This window comes from Penicillium samsonianum (genome assembly GCF_028829775.1).
Source record: "Penicillium samsonianum strain IBT 33392 chromosome Unknown utg000004l_segment0_segment0, whole genome shotgun sequence".
Taxonomy (NCBI): Eukaryota; Fungi; Ascomycota; class Eurotiomycetes; order Eurotiales; family Aspergillaceae; genus Penicillium; species Penicillium samsonianum.
The window spans coordinates 1,209,381-1,233,947 of NW_026643262.1; the positions used below are offsets into that span (position 1 = coordinate 1,209,381).

At 52.5% G+C, this 24,567-nt stretch overlaps 8 protein-coding genes across 8 annotated transcripts; 2 read left to right on the forward strand and 6 right to left on the reverse strand.

Annotated features, from left to right (window-relative positions):
• Window positions 1–447: 447 nt before the first annotated feature.
• N7471_007377 (beta-glucosidase) lies at window positions 448–3,165 on the reverse strand (the record flags this gene model as incomplete). The annotated part of the gene is made up of 3 exons (XM_057280096.1): window positions 3,033–3,165; window positions 2,369–2,975; window positions 448–2,293 (listed from the first exon to the last, which is right to left on the reverse strand). Exons 1-3 carry the CDS (start codon window positions 3,100–3,102, stop codon window positions 448–450), a joined length of 2,523 nt encoding a protein of 840 aa, XP_057134356.1. The 5' UTR covers window positions 3,103–3,165.
• A 692-nt stretch (window positions 3,166–3,857) lies between these two features.
• On the reverse strand, window positions 3,858–10,966 carry N7471_007378 (putative THO complex component (Rlr1); the record flags this gene model as incomplete). Its single annotated transcript, XM_057280097.1, has 2 exons — window positions 3,858–6,057; window positions 6,117–10,966. The coding sequence occupies 2 exons, from the start codon at window positions 10,964–10,966 to the stop codon at window positions 3,858–3,860; spliced, it is 7,050 nt and encodes a 2,349-aa protein (XP_057134357.1).
• A 613-nt stretch (window positions 10,967–11,579) lies between these two features.
• On the reverse strand, window positions 11,580–12,712 carry N7471_007379 (putative nucleoside-diphosphate-sugar epimerase; the record flags this gene model as incomplete). The annotated part of the gene is made up of 3 exons (XM_057280098.1): window positions 11,580–12,379; window positions 12,437–12,642; window positions 12,693–12,712. The coding sequence occupies 3 exons, from the start codon at window positions 12,710–12,712 to the stop codon at window positions 11,580–11,582; spliced, it is 1,026 nt and encodes a 341-aa protein (XP_057134358.1).
• Window positions 12,713–13,034: 322 nt separating this feature from the next.
• N7471_007380 (GFA family protein) lies at window positions 13,035–13,445 on the forward strand (the record flags this gene model as incomplete). Its single annotated transcript, XM_057280099.1, has 1 exon — window positions 13,035–13,445. One exon carries the CDS (start codon window positions 13,035–13,037, stop codon window positions 13,443–13,445), a length of 411 nt encoding a protein of 136 aa, XP_057134359.1.
• A 261-nt stretch (window positions 13,446–13,706) lies between these two features.
• N7471_007381 (retromer subunit VPS17) lies at window positions 13,707–15,587 on the reverse strand (the record flags this gene model as incomplete). The annotated part of the gene is made up of 3 exons (XM_057280100.1): window positions 13,707–14,575; window positions 14,641–15,094; window positions 15,162–15,587. 3 exons carry the CDS (start codon window positions 15,585–15,587, stop codon window positions 13,707–13,709), a joined length of 1,749 nt encoding a protein of 582 aa, XP_057134360.1.
• A 447-nt stretch (window positions 15,588–16,034) lies between these two features.
• N7471_007382 (mitochondrial elongation factor MEF2) lies at window positions 16,035–18,806 on the forward strand (the record flags this gene model as incomplete). The annotated part of the gene is made up of 1 exon (XM_057280101.1): window positions 16,035–18,806. One exon carries the CDS (start codon window positions 16,035–16,037, stop codon window positions 18,804–18,806), a length of 2,772 nt encoding a protein of 923 aa, XP_057134361.1.
• Window positions 18,807–19,149: 343 nt separating this feature from the next.
• N7471_007383 (GTPase-activating protein GCS1) lies at window positions 19,150–20,712 on the reverse strand (the record flags this gene model as incomplete). The annotated part of the gene is made up of 4 exons (XM_057280102.1): window positions 19,150–19,551; window positions 19,627–20,403; window positions 20,541–20,609; window positions 20,671–20,712. The coding sequence occupies 4 exons, from the start codon at window positions 20,710–20,712 to the stop codon at window positions 19,150–19,152; spliced, it is 1,290 nt and encodes a 429-aa protein (XP_057134362.1).
• Window positions 20,713–21,057: 345 nt separating this feature from the next.
• On the reverse strand, window positions 21,058–22,948 carry N7471_007384 (uncharacterized protein). The gene is made up of 4 exons (XM_057280103.1): window positions 22,546–22,948; window positions 22,131–22,431; window positions 21,852–22,055; window positions 21,058–21,777 (listed from the first exon to the last, which is right to left on the reverse strand). Exons 1-4 carry the CDS (start codon window positions 22,746–22,748, stop codon window positions 21,424–21,426), a joined length of 1,062 nt encoding a protein of 353 aa, XP_057134363.1. The 5' UTR covers window positions 22,749–22,948; the 3' UTR covers window positions 21,058–21,423.
• Window positions 22,949–24,567: the final 1,619 nt, after the last annotated feature.

A 24,567-nucleotide genomic window follows, 5' to 3' on the forward strand; every position in this document is an offset into this window, starting at 1 on the left:
CTATTCTGTTCTATGTATATACCCTTTTCCTTTCCCTTTTTTTTACCATGTATCATGTCTAGTGCTTGGTTTCTAGGGACATCCATATGTTTTTATTATTTTATTTTGCGGCTTCATATCAGCTGGGTTCATCTCGAAAATCATTCTTTTCATCGAAGTTCCACAGTGCATAGGTGCGTCGCCTTGGCCTGAGATGTAAGACACGAACATTACACACACATTTATCTACATAGTTAAAACACTAGGTCTGCTTCACCAAAGTACTATTTTTATGAAGCTCAACAATGAATAAAATAAAAATTTCCATTCGGAATACTGAAACCATGTTGGATCAAGAAATCTCGAGTAGCCAGATGCCAAGCCCACCTACCCCATCCACAGATAAAAATAACATCAATCATGAGACATGGTCCTATATAAAGACAAAATACATAAAATACCACAGCCCTACAGACCAAGCCAGAACCTCGTCTTGCCAACTTCAAACTCGCCACGCAGCTCCTCAGCCCCAGTACCTGTAACGAGAACCTGGTACGTCCCCTTCTCAGAGATCCACTGCTCCCGCTCCTCATCCCACCAGCTCGTAGCCAACTTCTTCTCAACAACCAACTGCACAGTCTTAGTCTCACCAGGCTGCAAGAAAACCTTCTGGAAAGCCTTGAGCTCGCGCACAGGACGGCCAACATCAGTCTTCGGGGGCACGATCCAGAGCTGCACGATCTCGGCGCCAGCCACAGAGCCCGTGTTGGAGACAGTCACCGACGCAGCGACAGGCTCACCGGACTCAGTGTACTTGGTCTGTTCGGGAACAGTTTCGATGCGTAGATCCGAGCGCGTGAAACTCGTGTACGACAGACCATGTCCGAAAGCGAAGCCTGGCGCGACATCGCTCTTCTCGAAGTACCGGTAGCCAACGTAGATATCCTCGCCATACAGGACACGGCCGCGCTCGGACCGGAAGTTCAAGTAGGAGGGGTTATCCTGCAGGCGGCGGGGGAAGGTGATTGGTAGCTTGCCGGAGGGATTCACGTCGCCGAAGAGGACGTCCGCGATGCCGTTGCCGCACTCGTTGCCGCCGAACCAGGCTTGCACGAGGGCTTTTGTGTTCTGTGCCCACGGCATTGTGACCGGCGTGCCGGACTGTATCACCACAACTGCGTTCGGGTTCACCTCTAGCACACGGCTGATCAGCTCGTCGCTGCCAGGGGGTAGGTCCATATGTTCGCGGTCGTGGCCTTCGGTCTCCCATTCCAGGGTGAGACCGGCAAAGATAACGACTTGCTCGGCGGTTTTGGCTTGCTCGACTGCGTTGGCGATCAGTTCTTCTTGGCTCACTTGTCGGCTGGCACCGAAACGGAAGCCGCCTGGGCCGAAGGAGACAATTCCGCGTGTGTCTAGGTCTGAGGTTGGTGCGCTGCCGAACTGGAAGAGAACCTTGTATGTTTGGCCGGCCTTGAGCTCTTTCGTGCCGATCTCTTCGATGGTGGCTGTGCCGAAGAAGGCGGAGCCTTGCTTCTGGTTCTTGGTGTTGTCGACAACCACTTCGCCGTCGATGAGGAGTTGGCCTGTGCCGACGACTGTTACGCCGAAGTCGTAGACTCCGCTCTCCTCGGGGGTAAATGTTCCCTCCATATCGACGTAGTAGGTCATAGACTTGATCTTAGGGTTGACGTAGTCCATCAGGAATCCGGAAGATTCGAGCAGATGCAACTCGTCCACAACCTGTCGGTCCTCGCCAGAGTTGGGGTGTTCATTGTAGACCTTGAATGTGAAGCCAGGCTTGCCGTCTGCAGTCTTCAGCAGTGGACCCAGAAGCGGCAGGTCCTTGTGGGAGTACACGCCCTGGCTGTACTTGACCTCTCCCTTGGTTTTGGCAGAAACACCAGCGAACGGGGTGATAGTGTAGTACGGAGCCAGAGAGGCCGAACCACCACCACAGTAAGCAGCAATCTTAGCGTTGGGTCCAATGACCAGCAGAGAACCGTCCTTTTTAAGGGGAAGAATATCACCCTCGTTCTTCATAAGGACGACAGACTCAGCAGCAGCACGGCGCATCAGAGCCTGGTCTTCTGGCCGGTTGAGAGCCTTCTCGGGTGCTCCTTCGGGAATACCCAGGGGTTCAACCCAGTTCACTAGGTTGAGGATATTGCGCACTCGTTCATCGAGCTGGTATTGGGCCACCTTGTTTGACGAGACGGCGTGCGCAAGAGCCTCACCACGCCAGCGGGTCTTACCGGGCATCTCGATATCTAGACCGGCGATGATGGCATCAGAGGTACTGTAGGTACCAAACCTATAAATGAAAATCAAACGTGAGCCTCCGAATAAACAAAAGAATTAACAGAACGAAACCATCACCGATACTCACCAGTCACTCATAATAAGACCCTCCCACCCCCACTCCTTGCGCAGGATATCATCAATAATAGCCTTGTTCTCGCTAACATGAGTCCCATTAACCTTATTATAAGCGGTCATAACACACTGCGAGCGACAAATCCGCATCGCCAACTGGAACGGCATCAGGTAAATCTCACGCAGCGCTCGGTTAGTAAGAATACTGCTAACAGCCAACCGCTCATGCTCCTGATCGTTACAGACGAAGTGCTTAAGCGTAGCAGCAACACCCTTCTCCTGCATTGCCTTGCAGAAGTAGCCGGCCAGCGTGCCGGAGAGGACACCATCCTCCGAGAAGGACTCGAAGCCGCGCCCGCCTAGCGGCGATCGCTGAGTGTTGATCGTTGGGCCTAGCACGATGTGTGTGCCTTTTGCGATCGCTTCATCACCCATCAATGCACCGACCTCCGATAGCAGCTCGGTATCCCAGGTTGCGCCGAGCGCTGTTGCGCAGGGGAAGCATGCTGCTGGGATACCGTTGAAGAAGCGAGTGCCACGGACGCCATTTGGGCCGTCAGACGTGCGCAGCGCAGGGATGTTTAGGCGTGGAACCGCTTCTGTGTGCCAGAAGTCACGACCTAGTGGGGTGAGGTTAATCTTGGGATTATATCTTTGACAATGGAAATCGGATTTACCAGCTGTGAGGGCCACCTTCTCGCCGAGGGTGAGCTCCTCGATGACTTTCTCGACGTCAATTCGAGCCATGATATAATGTAGTTCTCTTTTCTCTTTTTGGGAGTATATTAATTGCTCTTGCTCTTGTTCAGTTGCTCCAAGACAAGAGTGAAGCTGTTCAATGATGAGCTTGAGGTTGTTGATCTCACAAAAAGAGAGAAGTAATACAATCAGTATCTGAAAAGAAGAAAAAGAATAGAATCAACCTTTTATACCCCAAGCTGGAGAGTTAGGTCTTCCAATGTATGAAGAAGCGTCAGATTGTGAAACCAACCCGTGTAGGCGGGGAAGCTGTGGAGTAGTGTCCAATGACGATGACTATATGAAGATGCTGGGTTGGTTAAACAAATGATATTCCACGATATTCAACTGATAATCCACTTACTCTCTCAAAGGGCCACGGAGGTAGTTGCGAGACCGAAGTTTACCCGGCAGGGTAGGGCGGGGCAGAGATGTCGGATGTCGGACCGCTGGGCCTGGAGAGTACAAAGTACACACGGAGTACCGAGTACGTAGAAAGGAAGCAATTAGTAATTATGGAAGATCCTTGAATATTGCATTTCTGTTACGTTCATTTAGAAGAAGAAGAAAAAAAGTACATGTGAAGAAGTGAAGTGGTCTGTCCCCAAACACCGGGCAAAATGCAAAGACAAGATAGGAAACAGTAGACAGTCCAGTGTAGGGGGGAACTTGAGGTTCGTAACAAAGAAAACATCAAAAAGGAGAAACAAAAAAGCAAAGTTCCATCATTCCTTTCAATAGGGTATCATGGTGAATGGTGGAAATCACGCTCCTCGACGAGGACGCTTGTTATCATTTCCCATCCTCATGCCGCGTCCACCGTCAGTGCTATCGTCAGGACCCTGTCGACCACGCTTACGGTGCCCAGAGCCTCCAGAGCCGTTGCCACCCTCGCGCTGGTGATCCCGGTCACGTCGGTCGCCACGGCGCTCGCGCTCGCGATCCCGATTGTCGGACCGGCCACCCCGGTCGCCAGAATGGAAACGACGCTCGTTTCCTTCCGGCATGGGGGGAGGTGGGGGAGGAGGCGGTGGTGGCGGTGCCTCCATCGAGGACGGGGGTCGCAAACGGCCTTCAGCCTCATGGGTCTCACTGCTACTAGGTGTTGGTCCAGTCATTTCCGACGGTCCATCGGGGCGGTCACGTCGGTCTCGACGTCGCAGCTCTTCGCGTGAGCTCTGAACCCGACGCAGGGTCTCACGAGGCTCGCCAGTGCCCTTTTCGTCACGGCTTCCACCACCTCCTACATCGCTTCGACGGCTGCGTTCGCGGTCATTTCGACGGCCATCACGTCGATTGCGACCATTGCTGCTGCCATCACGGCGCTCGGGCTCTTTTTCGCGAGTGGGTTCCGTTTCACGGCTGCGATTGCCAGTTGGTCCAGAGCGACCCGCCTCAGGGACGACATCATCAATCAGGTCGCCACCTCGGCCACCGTTGGGCCGGTTGCGGGATAGATCTTCTTGGGGTCCTGCAGGGCCCATAGGTGGTCGGTTTGCAGGCGTGGGCGATGGTGCCTCCATGGTGCTTGATGGGCGATTGGCGCCTCTTCCGCGAACAGGCGGAGTGTTCCCACCCCGGTCACCGCCGCCGCCACCAGACTGCTGGAGCATATTATTTAGGCCAGCGAAACGTTTATCGCCACGGCCACGCTCCCCGCCGAAGCCTTGTCCAGGCTGTCCAGACTGCCCAGACTGCGCAGAGGGTCCTCGCGGTGGTTGTTGTGGGCCTAATCCGCGAGGACCCGAGGGAGCAGCAGCCGGGGCTGCAGGTTCATTGACAAGATTCCTGAGGCGATCTGGGTGAATCCCTGGGGCACTACTCGAGCCCGCGGGTTGTGTTGGAACAACGGGTTGCTCGGGTGCCCCACGCCCACTTTGTCGGGCAGGGCCTGTAGGTGCCTGGCGTTCTGGAACGGGTAATGTAGCATTGCTTGAGCTGAGAATTGGAGGTGCCTGTCCAGGAATATTACGTCCACCGCGTCTTCGGGGGCCAGCAGGAATCTCAGATGGAGGTTCCGGCTGCCGAAGCCGACCATGAGTCATATCAAGACCTGGTGCAGTGTCCCTCGGATCAGCTTGTCGATCCGTGCGAGGGCCTCTGGGGAGATCATCAATGCGGGAGGACGGAGGGAATCCGGCAGGTCTGCGGTCATCGGGGGGAGGGAATCGTTCGGGGCGGTTCGGCAGGTCAGCAGGTCTGGGCGGCGATAGAGGGCGTGGGGGATAGGGCCTCCGATCATCCTTCTCTGGTCTGGACGCATCTCCACGTCGAGGAATATCGACTGGGCGGTCCATGTGGTCAGGCATCAACTCTCCCCGCACAGAGGGATCGCGTCCATGGAACGAATCATTGGGTCCGGGTCCACGCATGCGGCCAGGCCTATCCATAGGCCAACCATTCTCGCGAGTAGAACGAGAATCGCGAGGTGGTCCACGCATGAGATCATCAGCTGGAGGTCTCATGGGGAAGTCGCGTTCACGTTCGTTGAGATGCTCATTGAGACGTCCTCGAACATCGCCTAGAGAACCATCAAAGGAGCGGGCATGATCAGGACCACCATGACGGCCGCGAGGTCCAAAGTCGGGATGTCTCTCTCGTCGATCATCCAATCCCTCAGGGCGGGGAGGCAGTCTTCCATCGCTGTGTCGTGGCGGGGGACGAACGGGAGGATGCACTTGTTGGCGAATATCAGGTCTTTTGGGAATATCAGGCTGACGGGACGAAGTGGGGGCACGAGAACTTGGTCGAGATCGCACAGGGGGTTGTTCACCGGATGTAGCGTCTTGGCCGGTATCCCCAGTGACCACGGAAGGCGTGGTAGATCCGGCCCGAGAGGGTGATCTGGTCCGCTTGGCTTCACCACCCTTCCCTGTACCGACATCAGTCATTTTCGCATCCTCGATTTCACCATCCTCGACTTCAGTCTTGCCAGACTGTTCCTGCTTGGCAATACCATCAGAGCTGATGATGGAAAGGTTAGTCATTGTGAGTATGTCGAGATGGTCAGGGCTGTCACTTACATTGAGGATCCAGTGGGGTTGAACTCTAGGGCTGAGGCATTCAGGGGTGTTGTAGCAGACTGCGGGGTCCCGGGCTTTCCAGCTGCGTCGGCAGATGCCTGAGAACCAGGCTGAGCTGCCACGAAATAGAAAGCTTGTGGCAGCATCCACTTCTTCTCGCGCCGGTTGAGGTCACCGATCAAAGACGCGGCAGGAATCTTCACATCGTCTCGCTCGTCGTTTTTGCTTAGGTGGTCAACGCAGTTCAAGATATCGCGACCAATCCAGTTCACAGCAGGGAAATGCTTTACAACAGCCTTGAGCACACTGATTGCGTTTCGAATATGCATGTATTCACCACTGCTGAGACAGCTCTTCAGCGCATTGGAAAACAAGCGGTGCCATTTGTACAACAGACGCCGGAAGTCTTCGAATTCCAAAAACATCACTGGCACACCTTCTGGATCAACATTTTTCGCGAAGCCAGGAAGGTCTCTCTTGGCACCGAATGCCTCTTTCTCGTAAACTGCCTTGTCGGCATGCCATCTAGTAAGATCACGCAAGAGCTCATTCAAGAAACGACCAAGATTGTCTGCTTCTTTGGATGTGCACAAGAAGATGAGAGCAGTGAGCCTCTGCTCGCGGAAAAGCTGGTCGAGGAGACCAACGGTCCGGAAATTGGGTGTCCCAGAGCTGTGCAGGAACTTCAACATCTTGAAGGAGAAAAATGCATCAAGAGGGGACAAGAGTAGCCTAGGAATGAAGCATTGCTCCAACAGGGCAACGTTGAGAGAGTCATGCTTGAGACGCATTCCGGCGAACCACTTGTCTTTCTCTTTCTGCAACCGAGAGCGTGTCTGCCCATATGCCTTCAGATGATTCTTATTCTCATCCAGAATGCGCTCCTGTAGCTGAGTAATCTGGCGCTTCAGGTGCTCCTTTCGTGTCGTGCCCGCCACGCTAAGATCAGATCTGTCACTGTTGATAGAGACGACTCGCCGCTTGAGTCTGTCAATTTCATCCTCGTAGGATTTCTGCGGGATATGAACATCATAAAGGGCAAGCTGCCAGAATGTTGCATAGAAATGTGCGCCGATGGTCCCCCATGTCTCGGCAGGAAGAGCAGACTTGACATCGTCGATCAAATCTTGCATGACGGGGTTGGCTGCCAATGGCTCGGCATTGACCGCAGAAACAAGGATAGCATCGGGTCCTTCGGTCGGAATCGTAACTATAGTTTCGTCCTTATCCACATCCATGGCACTGTCTGCTGAAGTCTCCTCGGACTTCGTAGGTGTTGCTTCGTCCTCGGCAGTATCCATCTTGTTGTCGCCGTTTGGCTTCGATGCAGACGCTAAACGTTCTTTCTCTTGTTTTGACTCTTCAATGTCGGTGATTTTCCGAGCGATGCTGGGCCGCCGAATCCAGAAGGCGATTTCGGGCTGAATTCCAAATTCCGTGACGAGGGATGAAAAGTCTGGAACAAAAGAATCGAAATCATCAACCGAGAGATTGCTGCGAAGTAAGTCAAGGTACTGGGTGAGAATTCGGTGGATCTCGTCAAAAATATTGCCGAGCAATTTGAGCTCCGAGGAAGTTTCATTGTACACACAAGTCAGTCGTTCTTGGGCAATGGCAACCAACAGCTGACCGGCGAGTCTGGTGTGGGTCAAAGACTTGACCAACCGTTTGGAGGTGGTCTTGGACTCATGACGTTTATCCAGCAGTTGCAAGATGGTCTGTGATTGGAGAACATCACCACCGGCCATGGCCTGAATTTGAGCGTCATTGAAGTCGTTGTCTGAAATGATGCCAGCCATTGAGCTGATCAGTTGCTCTAGCACAATGAGATCGGTCGAGTTGTTGTGCCGCAGTTGCTCCACCACATACTGGAGGACTGGAGTAGGGTCCATCACCGAGTACCGTTTGTAAGTTCGACCGGCGAATGTGGAGAGGGCGTTCAACCATCGACTAGTCAATAGTCCACCTTCTTGGACTCGACTTCGTCCTTTCTGGCCAAGCGAATTGATGAGAGACCAAGATAGGATGTCATAGCCAAGGTAAGTAAAATAGCGTGCGCATTCAACCACAACTTCGATGAGGTTTTCATACGACTCAATCTGACTCATGGCGACATTAATGACAATTCCGGGATTGGCGTAAGCAATCTTAGCCAATGCGCGGGCCATGGGTCGGATATTTGTCTTGCTGAGTCGCTTGAGGGTGTCCTTGGTCTCCGCCCTCGCCTGGTCGAAGGCCTCCTTAATGTCTGGCAGCCGGGACGTCTGTCCTGAGTACCACTCTGCGTACATATTGTATCGCACCTCTCTGGGGAAGAAGCTGATGAGATCAAAAACTTCATTGACAACACCAGGATTTGCCTTTGTTAGACTGACAGCGGGTAGGAGAAGACGCTTGCAAAGATCGCGCCAACGTGTTCTGTTCTCTTCGGATCCGTCTTGGAGCAAGCTTCCCTTTCCAATGCGTACAAGCTTCGCCAAGAGGCTCGCATCTTGTCCAATCTTGTGACCAGAAAGGTTGAGGAAAGATGAGCAAAGAGCAAAAACATCGTCGACAGACTGACAAATGGGGATGTTATCGGCCCAGTCATCCCAGTAGAATCGATAGTCGGTGCCATCGTTAGTGTCTTCTTTATCCAGTTGAGCCCATCGCAGAACTCGTCTCGCTGGTGGGGGCGTAAGTCCAATCTGGCCCTTCGCATTGTTCTGATCCGAGGTCACCATGTATTGAGCTCCCGGGAAGTCACCGGTAGATGACAATGGTCGGAACTGGACATAAACCTTATTCAAAGAGTGATGGAGTATGCGGTGGATGAACTCGGGCAGCTCAGGGTAAACCTCCATCAACCAGGGGAACTTGCTAATGACGAATAGGGATTCAGGGATGGCGCCAATGGCGAGGAGACTCTTGAGGAGCAGCACTTTCTGGTCTGATGGGTCCGGCAACTCATTTTCCGTTTTAGATGTGCCCTTGTCGGATTCTTGGTCTTTGCCAGGGGTCGCCACTCGCGGCTCATCGCGCAAGCGGGAAGGGGGAATTGTGTCGTCCGACAAAGCACCGGCCATCATCAAAGCGTTGATTCCGCCACCTGGTCGGCCAGCCTTCACTCTGTCAGCTTTCTCTGCCATCTTTTCGGTCTTCAGAATCTCCATGGTCTCGTCAGATCGCCAGAGGTGAGCATAAAGGTCACGCAGGGAGATAAAGCCAACTTTGATGAGAAGGGCGGCAAGATAAATGAGGTTATCAGGGAGAACGTCGGCTTTGGTTCGAGCTGAAGAAGAATAGAATCGCAACTTGAAACCAAGCAGCTGTGCTGCAACCCGGTTGCCCTTTGGGGGTAGAGTGCCAGTCTCTTCAAGCCATGATCGTGTAGCATCTTCTTCAAATGATGAAGCATTAGTTTCTGAAAGACTTCGTTGCCTTTCCTCCTCCGAGATCGGTTTGCGGCCAATCTCGAAGAAGGCCTGAAGTCCGATTTCCCTCACTCGATCCCAGAATTCGCTATCGCGCTCCTCATTCGCGCGCATAGTAGTGGAACGCTCCTCGTCGGTTGTGATCCACCCAGTTGATCCAGGAAGTGCCCAATTCGGAATACCGGCGTGGCGACGGTTTTGTTCTAGGCTGTGAAAGGTGTCTTCCTTCGGCCACCAAGAGCTGACTCGCAGAAGCTTCACGAAGAAACGGTATTGCTTGACAAGAACTGCAGCAAACACATCCAGCGTGACATCTAGCACACGGCCGACATCCATGTCAAATGCGCCAATCATAGCCTTGACTCTTTCAAATGTATCCTCGACCACTTCACTCGACGGCGGCTCATTGTTGCTTGTGGTGAATAGCTCGGTGATAAGTTTCGAGTATCCCTCGGATTCTTCCCGGAGAAGATTGTAATTGGACTGTCGGTAGAGCAGATTGGTCTGCTTGCGGATTCCCATTCGCGCAAAGGTTTCGCGAACCAAACCCAGGGCCTGTAACAACGGGGTTTCAAGCTGAAGGCGCATCAAAGAAGGATCAATACCTGTCGCGAATACAAGTGGTTTAAGAGCCGCGTTCGAGGTATCAGCGTCAGTCACGATGGAAAGCGTATCGAGGAACAAGGAGCGCGGATCGATTCCTTGCATCGAAGGCTTTCCACTATCGCCCTCCATATCCACATCCTGGGACACAGATTTTTCACCAATGATCTCTTTGACAGCAATTCCCGCATTCGATGGTGACAGTCGACCGTACATCGCGGAGCGAATAAGCTCCTGATAGACAGAAGCAAGATGAGCCAGATCCTGTTGCAGACGAGCCGCAGTCCCTTCTTCGACTACATTTTGCTTGCCCGCTGAAGTCCATTCCTGAACAGCATTGTCGGTCACATATTCGTAGTCATAAGGTGGGGGTGGGAGAGAGGGTTGGCGTGTGATAGTTTCTGAGCCAGCTCGAGACGGCGGGTTAGGTTGCGGCTGTGAAGCAGGAGTATTCGGCGCGGGAGAAGGGGTAGGCCTTGACGTGGCTGAGTCGCCATTATACGGCACGTGTTCGGCAGGTTCCCTGGCCTGATTTATTGCGGGAGGAGACATAGCGTTCGGTTCTCTATGCTGCGAATTCGAAAAATTCTGACCATCGTGGGATCCGCGGCGGGAACCAGCCCGGCTGCGATGCGATTGTCGGCGAGATCTGTCACGCGTGTCGTTTTGCTCTCGGGGAGTGGGGGATTGGTGTCCGGGATTGGTAGGGTGATGGGCCATGTTGAGAGTCCCAGGGCGATGGGGTGAAGGTCGCAGGTCATTGCTCCCTGACTCGCCGGACCATGAGCGATCAATGCGTTTCCGCTTGCCACCATGCCCGTACCCAGGCGCCATGATAGCTAGCCGGGTTAGACGCGAGGTGTTACGACGGTGGAACGAGACGCTGAAAGGTTGCAACTCATGCAGTCGTTTCTGTAGGAGCCCAGAAGAACGAACGTCAGCGCTTGCGGCAAATAAAGGGGAGTAAAGAAGGAAGTCAAATAACGCGCATATCAAACGTACCAGCACGGATTGTTCGTTGAAAATAGGTGGTGGAGAAGCCGAAGGCGTGTAAGGTGAAGATAGAAGATGCTGATGGTCAAAGCTTGGATGGACCCAATATGTTAAACGGTGCCTGAGGTGTCGATGATATCCATGGATGTTCACTTATTCCTCTATTCAAGTTCACTTACTGGCTCAATCAATTCTAATTTCTATTGTTCCCGCTATTGATTGAGGAGCCAGGTCATTATTGAAGAATTCAAATGGTAATCAATAGTATCTAACAGTTCTACAAACATCCATTCATATATGTACGCATTCACGAATAAGAACACACCAAAACAATACTTGACTACATATGTACAATATAGCCTACCTACCCTTCGATCTAAATGTCCCAAATAATGTGCTCTTTAATAAGTTCATTTCATATAGAGTTTTCACGACTCAACGGAAGACCTGAGTTTCACAGCAAGCCAAGAGCCTTAGCCTCACCCTCAACAATTTCAGGAATGAGATCAATCAGCTTAGGCTTCTGGGGCGCCCAACCAAATAGCTTGCGCGCACGGATTGAGTTGCCGCGGGAGTTAGAGCCCCAGGCATATGTTCCAACAGAAAGCAGCTCGGTCGTCTGAGTGCCATCGATCGACTCAACATTAGGAGAAGCAATAAGCTTCTTATCAAAAGCAGACTGCGCAACTGCGCGCTGGATATCACCCCATACAAAGGATCCATTCTCAGCGAGGTAGTAGCCTTCATTATTCCAAGTAGCCTTGCCACCTCCCACTGAGGCTGCCTCGCCCAGAGCCAAGTAAACATTGCTCAGATCCTGGACGTGGACCTGGTGCCAGACGTTCTCACCTTTTCCAACCAGGAAGCCCTTCTTGCGCTTCAGCACAGCGGCGCTAAGCAAGTAGGCTTGGATACTCTTCGTGTTACCAGAACCACGGCCAGGACCGTAGATGGTAGGTGGACATACGACTGCGACCTTCACACTGGCTGGGTTCTGCTGACCAGCTCCGATGATGATCTCATCCACGTTACGGTGGAAGGCATCTGGTGGAAGGTTGATTAACTCACTGACACCCTCCCAGTCGTTGTACTCCTTAGGTCGCTCAATGCCATATGTGCCAGCACGCTGATCCTCGACTGTCAAGATACCAGTGCCGGAGGTATGAATCAGCCACAATGGACGCTCGGGGTTATGGTACTGAGCACCCTTGGCAATGGCCTTGGCTGCAGCAACATGATCGCAATCAGCGAAGTCTGTGTATATGTTGTTAGTGACGTGACATCCTGATACATGATCCTGAATACACGTACGAAAGACAATGTCTGCGTTCTTGACTTCCTCTTCGATCAACTTGGACGAGTCTAGATCACCGATCACAGTCCGAATATGCGGATATCTGCTAGTGACCTGGGTAGCCTTTTCCTCGCTACGGACTAGGGCTGAGAATTGCCAGTCGGGATGGGCGCTAGCAATGGCAAACAGACCGTCACCGCCGATGTAGCCGGTTACGCCAGTCCTGACAAAATCTATCAGATCGAATGTTCGGTTTACACCGGAATGACTTACAGGAAAACCTTGGGAGTCATGTTGGAACAATGAGGAAGGGGAATAATATTGCGCAAACCGAAAGGTGAAACAACGCAAGTAAAATCAGATTTCGGGGAGTTGAAATGCTTTGAAATCAACAAGAACTTCGGCGCGAGCTCCAAGTGGGGGGATGATGAGGGGACTATTTCCAACCTGCGTTGTACAGATTCTAGATCAGTCTAGCTAATGATGAAGTGACACGTCCATCTTGTATTCCTAGATATATAGACATAGAGCTACCCCACATGATGTCACAGCGGTTTCTTCACATTTCCAATCACACAATTTCCAACCTGCCGTACAATCCAAATAATATTGACAATGGCATCCGGCAGCTGCGCTTGTCATTATATCAGATACACGGCCTCTACTCCTCCAACCTGCTTGGTCAATTGTCACTGCACAACCTGCCGCAAACAAGCCGGCGCACCCTATCAAACCTGGGCATTCTTTGCAACTGACGATATCCGATGGCATGTCAATCCCACAGAACGCCAGGTAACCAACGGTGCTATACGTACCTTCTGTCCTCAATGCGGTTCGACTCTCGGTATGCTCCAGCATCATGATCCGAAGGGCATCGCAATCGCTGCGGGGACACTTGATGAGGGGAATACACAGATCCCGCTGCCAAGCCACCATATCTTTCTTAGTGAGAAGGCGTCTTGGTTTGAATTATCCAAGGGGGATGGGGCAAAGAGATGGGACAAGTGGAGGAAAGCATTATTGTGACATGGTAACATTTGAGGGGCATCATGTTGGTGCGGGGAATGGGCGTTCACTATGGCATTTTGGAAGTTCATATAAAACAATTTGCAACTATGATCAATTTGAAACCATTGAATTGGTCAGAAAAAGAGATACTGATTGTTCATAGGCTTAGATAACATAAAGAAGGACACGAAAAGGTTCCAAGGTTATAATGGGCACAAAGGGGAATCACAAATTCGTGCCGGGGCTACATGTACAGACTGGTTGCGTACTAAAATCCGATCAGAACGTGCTGGTGGCCAGTCGGCTGGCTGCATTGCGTGCATCAAGACGGTCATCGTCTTCCTCTGCGATCGACCCAACCTGACTAGAAGCTCGGTTGCGCCCTTTACTAGAGCCCTGGCCATTCGCCTCATCGTCGTCATCAGGGAGCGAGGGGGCAGTAAAGCTGCCACTCATGCTGCGTCCAACATTATCATTGCGGCGAGGAACACCGCTCCATGAGTCACCCTTGGGACCCTGGCTTGAAGCCATGTTTGGTCGGCGCGTCGCCGGGTGGGATTCGCGACCCAGTCGGCTCAGACCACCAGAAGCGTCAATGGCACGGATGTCGGGTCGAACACTCTCCAAGGTGGCCAGAGTACGACGCTCGGCTTCGATCTGGCGGAGAGTATACTCACGCAGACTAAATAGAAGATCCTGGGTGGTCCGGTCAAACCAGCGGCGCTTCTCCTGGAGAAGGTTCGACGTGACACGCTGGGTCCGCTTGGTCAAGTAATCTTCATGGTTCTGAGCCTCCTCAAGAGCGTTGATCGCTTCATCTACCTTATCTGGACGCACCGATGAGCTAACCTTCAAGCGGTCTGCCGCGGCACGTTTGCTCCGTGCACTTTGTTGGGCCTGGAGTAGATCACGGAGGAGAATATGGCGGTTGGTCAGGGTTTCCTTCACGATGAAGGCATCTGAAGAGTGGTAACTCAACGGCTCGCCGAGCGTGGTAGCCTCGGCGGTGGCCTGAACAGCGTGGTAGTCGCCAACTGTTTGAACAATCTTGCCAAGTTTACGGTAAGCGGCGCCCAAGCCGGGATGAGTCTCCTGTACGCTCATCTGACCGATCTTCACGCCGAAATCGGCTTCCGCCAATCCAAGTCCTAAAACGGTCAGATTCAATCAGAACAATATGCCACGGAAATGGCTTGAAACTCCAATAACGTACCACGACGGGCCTTGACAACTCGGTCGACCTTGTGGCTCGAATCCATTGAACCCAAGTAGAACATCTTCGCAGTTGGACGAGCAGCTTGCAACTCAGGTGTGTCATCTGGAGGCGGCGCGAACTGCTTCAACATCTTTCGTCGCACGCCTGTTGCCGGCTGCTTCATACGCAGCACGGGGCTATAGCCAAAGTCGCTCTCCACGAACAGCACAACCTCGTCGTCTTGGATGAGAACCTCATTGTTTAGCACAACATTGAGCCATCTCTGCATGGCCGATTTGATGCGAATCTCATCCTCCTCGGTACCTGCACCGGCCGGCGTCACTGGCGATGGCACGGCAGGGACCAGAGCTTCCGGGTTGGCGGAGACTAGGTGGTCTGCGAGCTTGACAAATTCGGAATGGGTCCGACGCACATCGCGGTACTGAGTCGTGCGGAACTTGGGGATATTGGTCTGGTTTCAAAGCAAAGCAGGAATTAGCCACGGCATAGGCGTAAAATACTCGAAGGGGCAGACCTACGTGGACGTCGAAACGTAGGATTGGGTCTTTCTTCCCTGTCCTCTCCAGACCAGTGATTTTTCCTTGGATCCTATAGGCGGGGGCTGGGGGCCGTGAGTCTTGTCGTGCTCCGGTCTGATATTGTGCGGGGGTAGGAGATTGCTGTTGCTGGACGTTTGGAGACTGGTGCACACCGAATGGGGGATGCTCCTCGGGGTAGTCCGGGTCTCCTAATTGTGCGCTCTGCAGCTGCGCAGAGAGGTCTGGAGATTGGGGTTCTCCATTGCGGACCCTGCCAACGTCCGCCGATTGCTCCTGGCCGGGTAAAGGGGACGACGGGATGTCATTGTTGGAAGTGGGGAAGGTGCCTCGCTCAACACGCGGTGAGCCCCAGGGTGAGGTACCAGTGGGAAGATCTGGGTCGGTAGAGATGGTAGAGTAGTCCATCTTGGTTGAAGGTCAATGTAAGGAGTATATTCGCTGACAAAGGGGGAGTGGCTGGTCATGGTAGGCGTCAGTATTAAACGGCGGAAGATCAGACCCCCACAGCAACGGCCAGCTAGCTTCAAGGCACTCAAAGACGTACCTCGTCCAGCTTGAAACGGAGAGAATAGCTAAGATTCGTTAAATTGACATAACAAAGAGAGCAAAAAACAGCAAGGATATGAGCAAAAGGATCTGAATAGTTGAAAAGAGGTAGGTGTCGGAGTCAGTTACGGATGGAGGAATGCGTGCGCCAAGCCTCGCGATCCCCAGTCCGCTTTGCGGTCCGATTTTCTTTGCTCTGGAGCTTGCTCTTCCACTGTATCAATAACAATAACATACAGCCCAATGCTAATTTCAACATAATTTCTCATCCTTTTGTCCCATATTACATGAGCGCTTCCCCTTGGAATGGTCGTGACTCCGTTGTTGCGCTTTCCCCCCGGGGTGCGCTGTATGGGCTCTAATCTATATAAGACGCCGAGCAATATTACATGCAAACATACATGTTCCTCCCTCAAAGGTCTTCGGTCCAATTACAGACAGCTCCAACGCTTTTCCACAGCATCTGCATGCCAGGATGAAGCTCTGGACCGGACCCGGAACATCGGCATTATCGCCCACATCGATGCAGGCAAGACTACCACTACGGAGCGCATGTTATTCTACAGTGGCTTCACACGGCGCATTGGTGATGTGGACGAAGGCTCAACAGTGACTGATTTCCTTCCCGCTGAGCGCGCACGCGGTATCACTATCCAGTCGGCCGCCATTACCTTCCATTGGCCTCCTGGAGAGGTAAATGGAGCGTCAGGCCCCCAGGCTGGGGCACAGAATGAGCCAACTCCGCGGTCTGCTTACCCGCATACTATCAATTTGATTGATACCCCTGGCCACGCAGACTTTACATTCGAAGTCATGCGGTCTCTGCGCATTCTCGACGGCGCCGTCTGCATATTGGACGGTGTTGCTGGTGTCGAAGCGCAGACAGAGAAGGTTTGGAACCAGGCAAGCACATATCGCATTCCTCGAGTCATTTATGTGAATAAACTAGATCGTGACGGAGCCGCATTCGGCAGAACGGTGCGAGAAGTCAGCTCTCGCCTGGGCGTCTATCCAGCAGTCTGCCAGATACCGTGGTTCCAAGGAGGCAACGGCCCATTTATCGGGGTAGCAGATGCAATCCATCTCCAAGGACTACGATGGAAGGAAGGTGAGGATGGCCGCGCTGTGAAAGTGGCCGACCTTCAGCAATTAGAGGCAGAGGAGCCGGCCCTGGCCGCAGAGCTGCGGCGGGCACGAATTGCCTTGATCGAGCTGCTTAGTGAGCATGACGAAGACATTGTTGAGAAATTCTTTGAATGTGAAGAAGATCATCTCATGGTCTCGTCAGCTGATATCATTGAGAGCTTGCGCCGATGTGTGTTGGATCAGACGAGTCGGATTGTCCCTCTATTTGCAGGTGCCAGTTTCCGGAACATGGGAGTTCAGCCGTTGATGGATTCTATCGTGAATCTTCTCCCCAGTCCACCCGAAGCTCCCGACCCAGAGGTGAGCATTGGCGGTGTCAAAGGAGGTCTTCGGGACCTGCTGTCAGGCGACTTAATTGTGGGGCAGAGCGAGAAGGCGTCTGCGCCATCTAAAGGGAAGCAACCAAAGAGAAAGAACTTGGACTTGCAGACCAGCTCAAAAGATGCGATTAGCAAGCTTCAAAGCTGTGCGCTGGCATTCAAAGTGGTCAACGACGCAAAGCGTGGAGTCCTAGTCTACGTACGGGTATATTCCGGCTCATTGGATCGCAACAGCCTTCTCTTCAACACAAACCTGCAGCTCTCCGAGCGCGCCCCACGTCTGCTGAAAATGTACGCCAATGATGCCGTGGAAGTGGACTCGATCCCTGCCGGGCACATCGGAGTCGTAGTCGGGCTCAAACAAACCCGGACAGGCGATACCCTCGTGTCCTACGCAGGGAACAAAGCCACTCCCCCCGAGCCACTTACCAGTCTCCAACTCCGACCAATTGATGTTCCACCACCAGTATTCTTCACCAGCGTTGAGCCGCACAGCCTAGGCGAAGAGAAGCGCATGAAAGAATCACTCGCACTCCTCCTCCGTGAAGACCCCAGTCTCCACGTTAATATAGACGAAGAGTCAGGCCAGACGCTTCTAAGCGGCATGGGCGAGCTGCATCTCGAAATTGCCCGTGATCGACTAATCAACGATCTCAAAGCCAAGGCCACAATGGGCCGCATCGAGATCGGCTACCGAGAATCCGTACTCGGCACCTCCAGCCCAATAACCAAGATCTTCGACAAAGAGATCGCCGGGCGGAAGGGTAAAGCAGGCTGCACAGCAGTCGCAGAGCCACTGGACGAAGACACCGAGTCCCAAGAGCGGGACGAAGCCACGATCCTCGTCGAAACCTACGACGGCAACCAGATCATCGTCCGCGCCCCCGGTCTACAAGTTGATCGCTCCTCCCGTAGCGAAGAAGAAACCAGCCCATTCCTCCCACCAGGCATGGACCTCGTCGCTTTCCGCACAGCGCTGCAAAACGGAGCCGTGGCGGCGCTCGCCCGCGGCCCTCAGTTCACCTTCCCAATTCATAATACACGCGTCACACTAACTATCGACCCGGCTGCCGACCTCTTCGGCAATGAAACAACCACCTCGGCCCTCTCATCTGCCGCACGCCAAGCCACTGCCGCCGCGCTGAAGGATGTGCAGTTTGCCGCTGGGACAGTAATGATGGAGCCGGTGATGAATGTGATTATCAGCATTGATGAGGCGAGTCTCGGCTCCGTCGTGCACGACATTTCCTCTTCCCGAGGTGGACATATTATCTCACTCGACGAGGAGGTACCACTGTCAGGCACGGACGCGTCGCCGACTTCTGCGTCCGCACTTGAAGAAGAGGCGCTGCCGCCCATTGATCACAGCCGTGTTTATGCGCCGCCGGACCCGTTCGAGACACCTTCTATTGGCGCGGAGGTTCCTGTTGCTGCGAGTCGGCCGCGGACAATTATCGCAAAGGTGCCGCTTAAGGAGATGGTTGGGTATCTCAAGCATTTGCGGAGTTTGACTGCTGGTCGGGGCACTTTTGTCATGAGTGTTGACCGGTTTGAGAAAATGTCTAGTCAGAGGCAGAAGGCCGTGCTCGCGGAGCTGAGAGGAGGATTTTGATTGCTAACTCTTCGGCGTCAAGTCATTAAACGTCGGATTCAGCTAGGAATTTTCTTGTATATCACATCTCATAGCATCTCATCACTGTGCCAATATTGTTCTACTTTTCGGCCATTTTCTCTCCCGCCTCCCCAATTGACGCCAGGCCAAGCTAATATGAAGTAAATGAACTAGGCACCTGATCTTCCCTTTGCCAAAGAGGGAGCTTCTAACGAGGTATATGTGTAGAGCAGATAGAGGGCATAGTAGACACAAAGAAACAACATAGGACATAAAGTCATGGCACCAGAAGAGCGGCCCACAAACAATCAGAGAACATGAAGCAAAATAAGGCGCTTATATGCTACCAGTTTTCATCCCATTCATCCTTGCCCTTGCCCGTCGCCGAAGCCGTTATGTTCTTACTCTCTCCGGATTCTGCAGACAAACCAGGTGTAGAGTTAGCCAGCGAGGAAGCGGTGGGGCCCTTGCGCATGGCAGCGGTTCCAACAACGTCAGACCGTTGAGACCGTTGTGATGCGCTACGGCGGTGGTTGGATGTATCTTGGTCGCCCATTGACGAGAAGTCGTCCCAGAAGTCTCGGCGCTCAGGCTCCACGCGATTACGGCGTCCGTCACCACGTCCATCTTCTCCTTCAACAAACTTATTGAATTGGTCGGCAGCACCGCGGACGCCTGTTTGCAGGTTCTGGCCGAGTGTTGAAGCATGGATGCGGGCCTGGGCTGCGAAGTCGGATTCGGCCAGCTGGGTATTTATGTTAGTAATTGCACCCAAAGAAACTAGACATTATTAAATTCTCAAGTGAGGTCGTGCACACACCTGTTTAGCCGTTGGCTGTAGATAAGCATCATTAACCTGTTTTGCGCTCTTGCCAACCGTCGACGTGAACCACCCAAATCCTTTAGTGAGAGTGCCCATCGGGTCTTTCTGAAGATCTTCAAACGGCTGACCACCGCCACCGCCGCCCCAACCTCCAAATCCTCCAAATGGCGAAGAGCGCCGATCACTCGCAGAGGGCGCAGGCATACCACCCCCGAAGCCCGTAAACTTCCCACCCTGTGAGGGCGGCAGGCTATCGACGCGACTAGCATTATCATTGCCCAGCTTCGCAAAGTAAGCCTCGTTCTGCTCCTTCTTGCCGGACACACCACCCCGCTGGCTGTCACTGGAGCGAATGGACGACGCCGCAGGCGACCCAGCCCGGGCGGCAGATACAGCGCCCGCGCCAGCGCCAGCAGCACCGCCCAAGCTCAAGGGCGTGCTCGACCGCGAGGGATTATTCTTCTTCTCCTGGCCCTGGACGTACTCGCGGCCGTCGACTTGGCACGATAACCGTTCCTTCCATTCCTCGCCCGACTCACTTTCATATCGTTCCTTGATAGTCGAGTCTTCAAATGTGCGGCCTTCTGAGACAGTAACCGGGTGGTCGTCGTAGAAGGACTTCCAGGGATCGTTGCCTCCCAGCTCCATGCGTTGGATCTCGGCGTGTTTGAAGGCGTCCATGGTGATCGAACGGACGAAGGAGATGTGCACGCCTAGCCCGCGATGTGTGCCGGCGCAATTGAGGCAGATAAATGTTCCAAACTTCGGGGAGGCCTAGTTAATGTGCCCATGGCAGGCAAAAAGTTAGCAGGGTGTGTGGTTTGCGGGGTGTGAGTGTGAGTTGTTTAGGATGATAATGCTCCTCGAAGACATTATCAGGGCGATGGGCGAGAGGGAGAAATAACACGTACCCATTGAGGCGATGGGGCACCGCAATCGCAGCACTTGTCATTTCCGTTCGTCTTGGAGATTTGGAGGAGCTGTGGCACATGTCTGTGTCAGTGACCATGGCGCGTTGCGGGATTTGACCTTGCAGCACACCTTTGTCCTCGTTTCCGGGTCGACCTCCCACATGCGAGACATATTTAGTGAATATAAAAAGGCGACCAGGTGAGACTTTAGGAAACGCAATCCAAATAACGGAGTGCGCTAGGATGTTGTAAGGTTGACCGACTCGGCACCGACTTTGAGTGATTTACCCCTTTTTCTCGTTTCGATGGAGTTGCGCGGAGATTGAAAGGTACTGAAGACACAAATGTAATGCAATTGGCTCGATGATAGGATAAAAATCAATTAAAGAGAAGTGAAACAATACGAGTGCTATGTTTTGCCTCTGATCGGCAAGGGTTGCACTTCGCGTCATCCCTAACCAAATCGGGCACACTCACTATAGACTGCATGTCCATTGTACGTATGGAGGGATTACTCTTAAATCCAATATGCCAGGTGGCAGATCGTCATCATTTAGTAAATGTGTGCTAAGGTACAATACAGAAGGCGAAGAAAAAAAAAAAAGAAAGTCGTTAAGGACGGAAAGCACATCAGCTAAGATGGCTCTCCTGCATGGTCAACTGATCCATGTTGTCCGATAAAAGTCATGAATCCAACCCCTCCAAGGCTCTCCCCAATCTCCCCCGTCATCGTTGAGTAGCTAGGATATTCACGGTGATCTGTGGTTTGCAGAGCACTATGATCATATCGATACGATCCTCCGTTGAGTCCTCCCCTTCTGTTTCTCGACCCCAAAGCCAATTAACAAGTACCTCATTCGGTCGAGTGGAATGCGTTGGGCATTTAAACCTCAGTGGTGACAGCAGGAGCATCGTTCTCCTGAGCTGGAGCAGGAGCAGAGGCAGGAGCAGGAGCAGCAGTCTCCTCCGTCTCGGCCTCAGCGTTAATATCATCGTCTTCCTTACCGGGGCTGTCGATGGCAACCTTCACAGCGATGACGCGGCCATCAATGTCCTTGCCGTTCATCTCGCTAACAGCCTTGGCCTGGAGCTCCTCCGAGGCAAGGTTGACGAAGCCAAAGCCACGGGTCTTGCGGCGCTCGTTGCGAGCCTGCAACTTCTTGATCATGAAGCGGGGGATGGGACGCAGGGCAACCTTGGCAGAGACGGGCTCGTAGGCGGCGAAGATCTCCTTGAGCTAAAGGGAGAAAAGGATGGTTAGTCAATGTAACCCCAGGCGGAGAAAAGACGGAAGAAATAGATGTAACCCACCTTGTCCTCAGTCAAGTCGTACGGCAGGTTGGCAACCATGACCTTAGTCTTAGAAGGAATGCCATCCTCGGGAGGACCGCGCTGCTTCTGGGGGCGTGCGGCGCGGGCCTCACCGGCCTTGGAGGCAGTATCCTTCTCGTTTGTGGTGTCAGCAAGGGGGGTTTCGCTGACAGGGGCCTCGGTGGCTTCCTGGCCATCCTGGGCCTTTCTTTATGTCAGCATCCATTTTAGAGTGTCGATGTGCGTGGATTCGAGCAAGGAAAGAGTTTGGGCACATACAGCACGGCTCCGGCCGGTACGGCCACCACGACCGCGGGCACGGCCACGGCCACGGCCGCGACCACCAGCACGCTTGCGACCCTCAGCACCGCTGGCACCCTCACCGCCACTGGCAGCACCTTCCTTGGCCTCGGCAGGCTCGGGTTTGCGGGCAAGCTGCACAGACACCTTGCGCTGAAGAATCTCCTTGCCAGAGAGGGCCTCGATAGCGGCAGAAGCTTCAGCGGCAGTAGCAATATCCACAAATGCATAGCCAACCGGGCGGTTGGTGCGGGGGTTCACCGGGATCGAGGTGGTCTCGCTGAGAGATGAAATGAGTCAGAAAGGGTCCAATAAATGATGGTTTCACACGCTTCCAATGTGTGTTGAAGGTGGGGTTATTTGGATATGAACCATAAACCCAGGAGATACTCACATGGTGTAGGTCTTGAAGAACTCCTTGAGCTCCTCCTCAGTGGTCGCATATGCGAGGTTCCCGATGTAAAGACGACGACCCTCATCTGCACTGGCAGCCGCGGCATCGGCAGCCTGGGTGGAAGGGGTAGCACCGTTGGTTTCGGTCTTATCGGTCATAGTGGTCGCAGCCACGGAGTCAGCAAGTGCGTCGACGTCAGACATCTTGAAGGTTGAGATGTTGAAGGATGAAAAGTGTCGGGTTGTTTATTTGCCTAAAGCTGAAAGAGACTTGACGGGAGGTGGAGCGAGGGAAGGAGCAGGGTAGCTTCGTGCCCTAGATACCAATTGAAAAGAGAAGATGGAATTGAAGTTTTTGATGCACTGGATCTTGAAGAGAGGGAGGAGGAGGATGGGAGAAGGAGATGGAAAGGGAAAGGAGAGGCGGTGTAGCACTAGCCCAGTGAGAGCTCGAAGTGACGAGGCAGGTGCGATCGAGGTACTTTTCCTCGATTCCTTGGGGGCTCCCCCCGACTCACCCCCAATTAACACCCAACCAGCCCTTAACTAGCCCCTAACTTTAGGCTCTCAACCCCAAATCCTCCCGAGGTCGTCCCTCAGACCCTAAAACACCTTTCCCCAGCCCCGCCTTACTTTGAAAGTCTGACTCAGAACAGCTGGCCTGATGTCATTCTGGAGACCTTTGGAACCAATTGTGATCTGTTCCCAACTTCTTCCTATTTTCTATTTTCTGTTTTCTACTCCGTATACCATTCCACTCTATTCTTCTATTTTATTCTTCTCTTCTGCTCTGCACACCTGCATACCATCCAGACTCTGCACCTGTGCATCACAGTACCCGTGTGTGACATGTCCTATAAATAATCAAAGGCCGATCTTCCTCATTTATCTCCACTTCATATTCTCCACGCCTTTAAATTCATCTCTCGTGGTACGAAGTAGAAGATGGTAGATATGGATATACAATTGTCTACTCCGTCCTAACTTTGATATTTAACCAGAATTATTCATGGATTCAACTTTCAAAATCTTGGTCCAGACTGCACAAGTGACACAGTGACAATATTTGCTCCCTTGCACAATATCACATTCGTCTTACGAGTAATCTCTCCTCAATGTGAGCTCGGATTTAGAACCAAATGTGTTGCCCTTGGGCTCATCTCTGCAAGTTAATTCCCTGGTCTACCCGGTTTGCGACACTGTAGGACTGCTTTCAAAAACATTATGGCCGCTTTATGCGTAGCTTCGGTCTAGTTTAATGGCACAAAAATTCACTTGTTTGTACATTGTAGAGTCAACTAAAAGATCCTTGCCTCGGTATATTGCATATTCGATTTGGTATTAAGGAATATATATTTTGACAGCTTCACGATTGGACTAACATGGGCCCCCTTATCTCCCACGATGTGGCGTGATATATTAAATAATTCGATAACCCTAGAATGACCATGGTATGAATTAACCTGGGGTTTTTCTGGACCAAAGCCTGTTAAGGAGACACGGTACACAGTACCTTGTACGATATGGTGCAACGTACGACAGATCTACATCGGTTATTTTCTGGTGACGTCCTATTACTATTATGGTCCACGGATACTGCCATCGCCGCATAACCAAGACATCTCGACACCCTGATTATCAGGTGTACATAAAAGCTTGGTACTTACAGCCGTAGTCCATTTGGGTACATAGTTTATTGGCTAGTCAGGACTTGCCACTGTGTGGATACATCACTATATAGTTGGACCTCTGATTTTTAACCTTGAAAAGAGACCCAACAGAAAAAAAAGAGCAAAATAGAAAGCTTGGAATGCAGAACAACTCATGAAGATCGACAGTTTAGCGTGTTATTGATGGACTGTGAACTCCACTGGCTCGTCACTGTGGAAGGAAAAAAAGAAAAACAAGATTCGGGGAGAGCTGAGTCAGCCTTGGATTTAAACACCCCAGAGATCCAGAACGTGCAGGGACTCAAACGGGGGACTTTCAAGTCCTTGGTTAACTTATATTTTTCTTTTGGTCT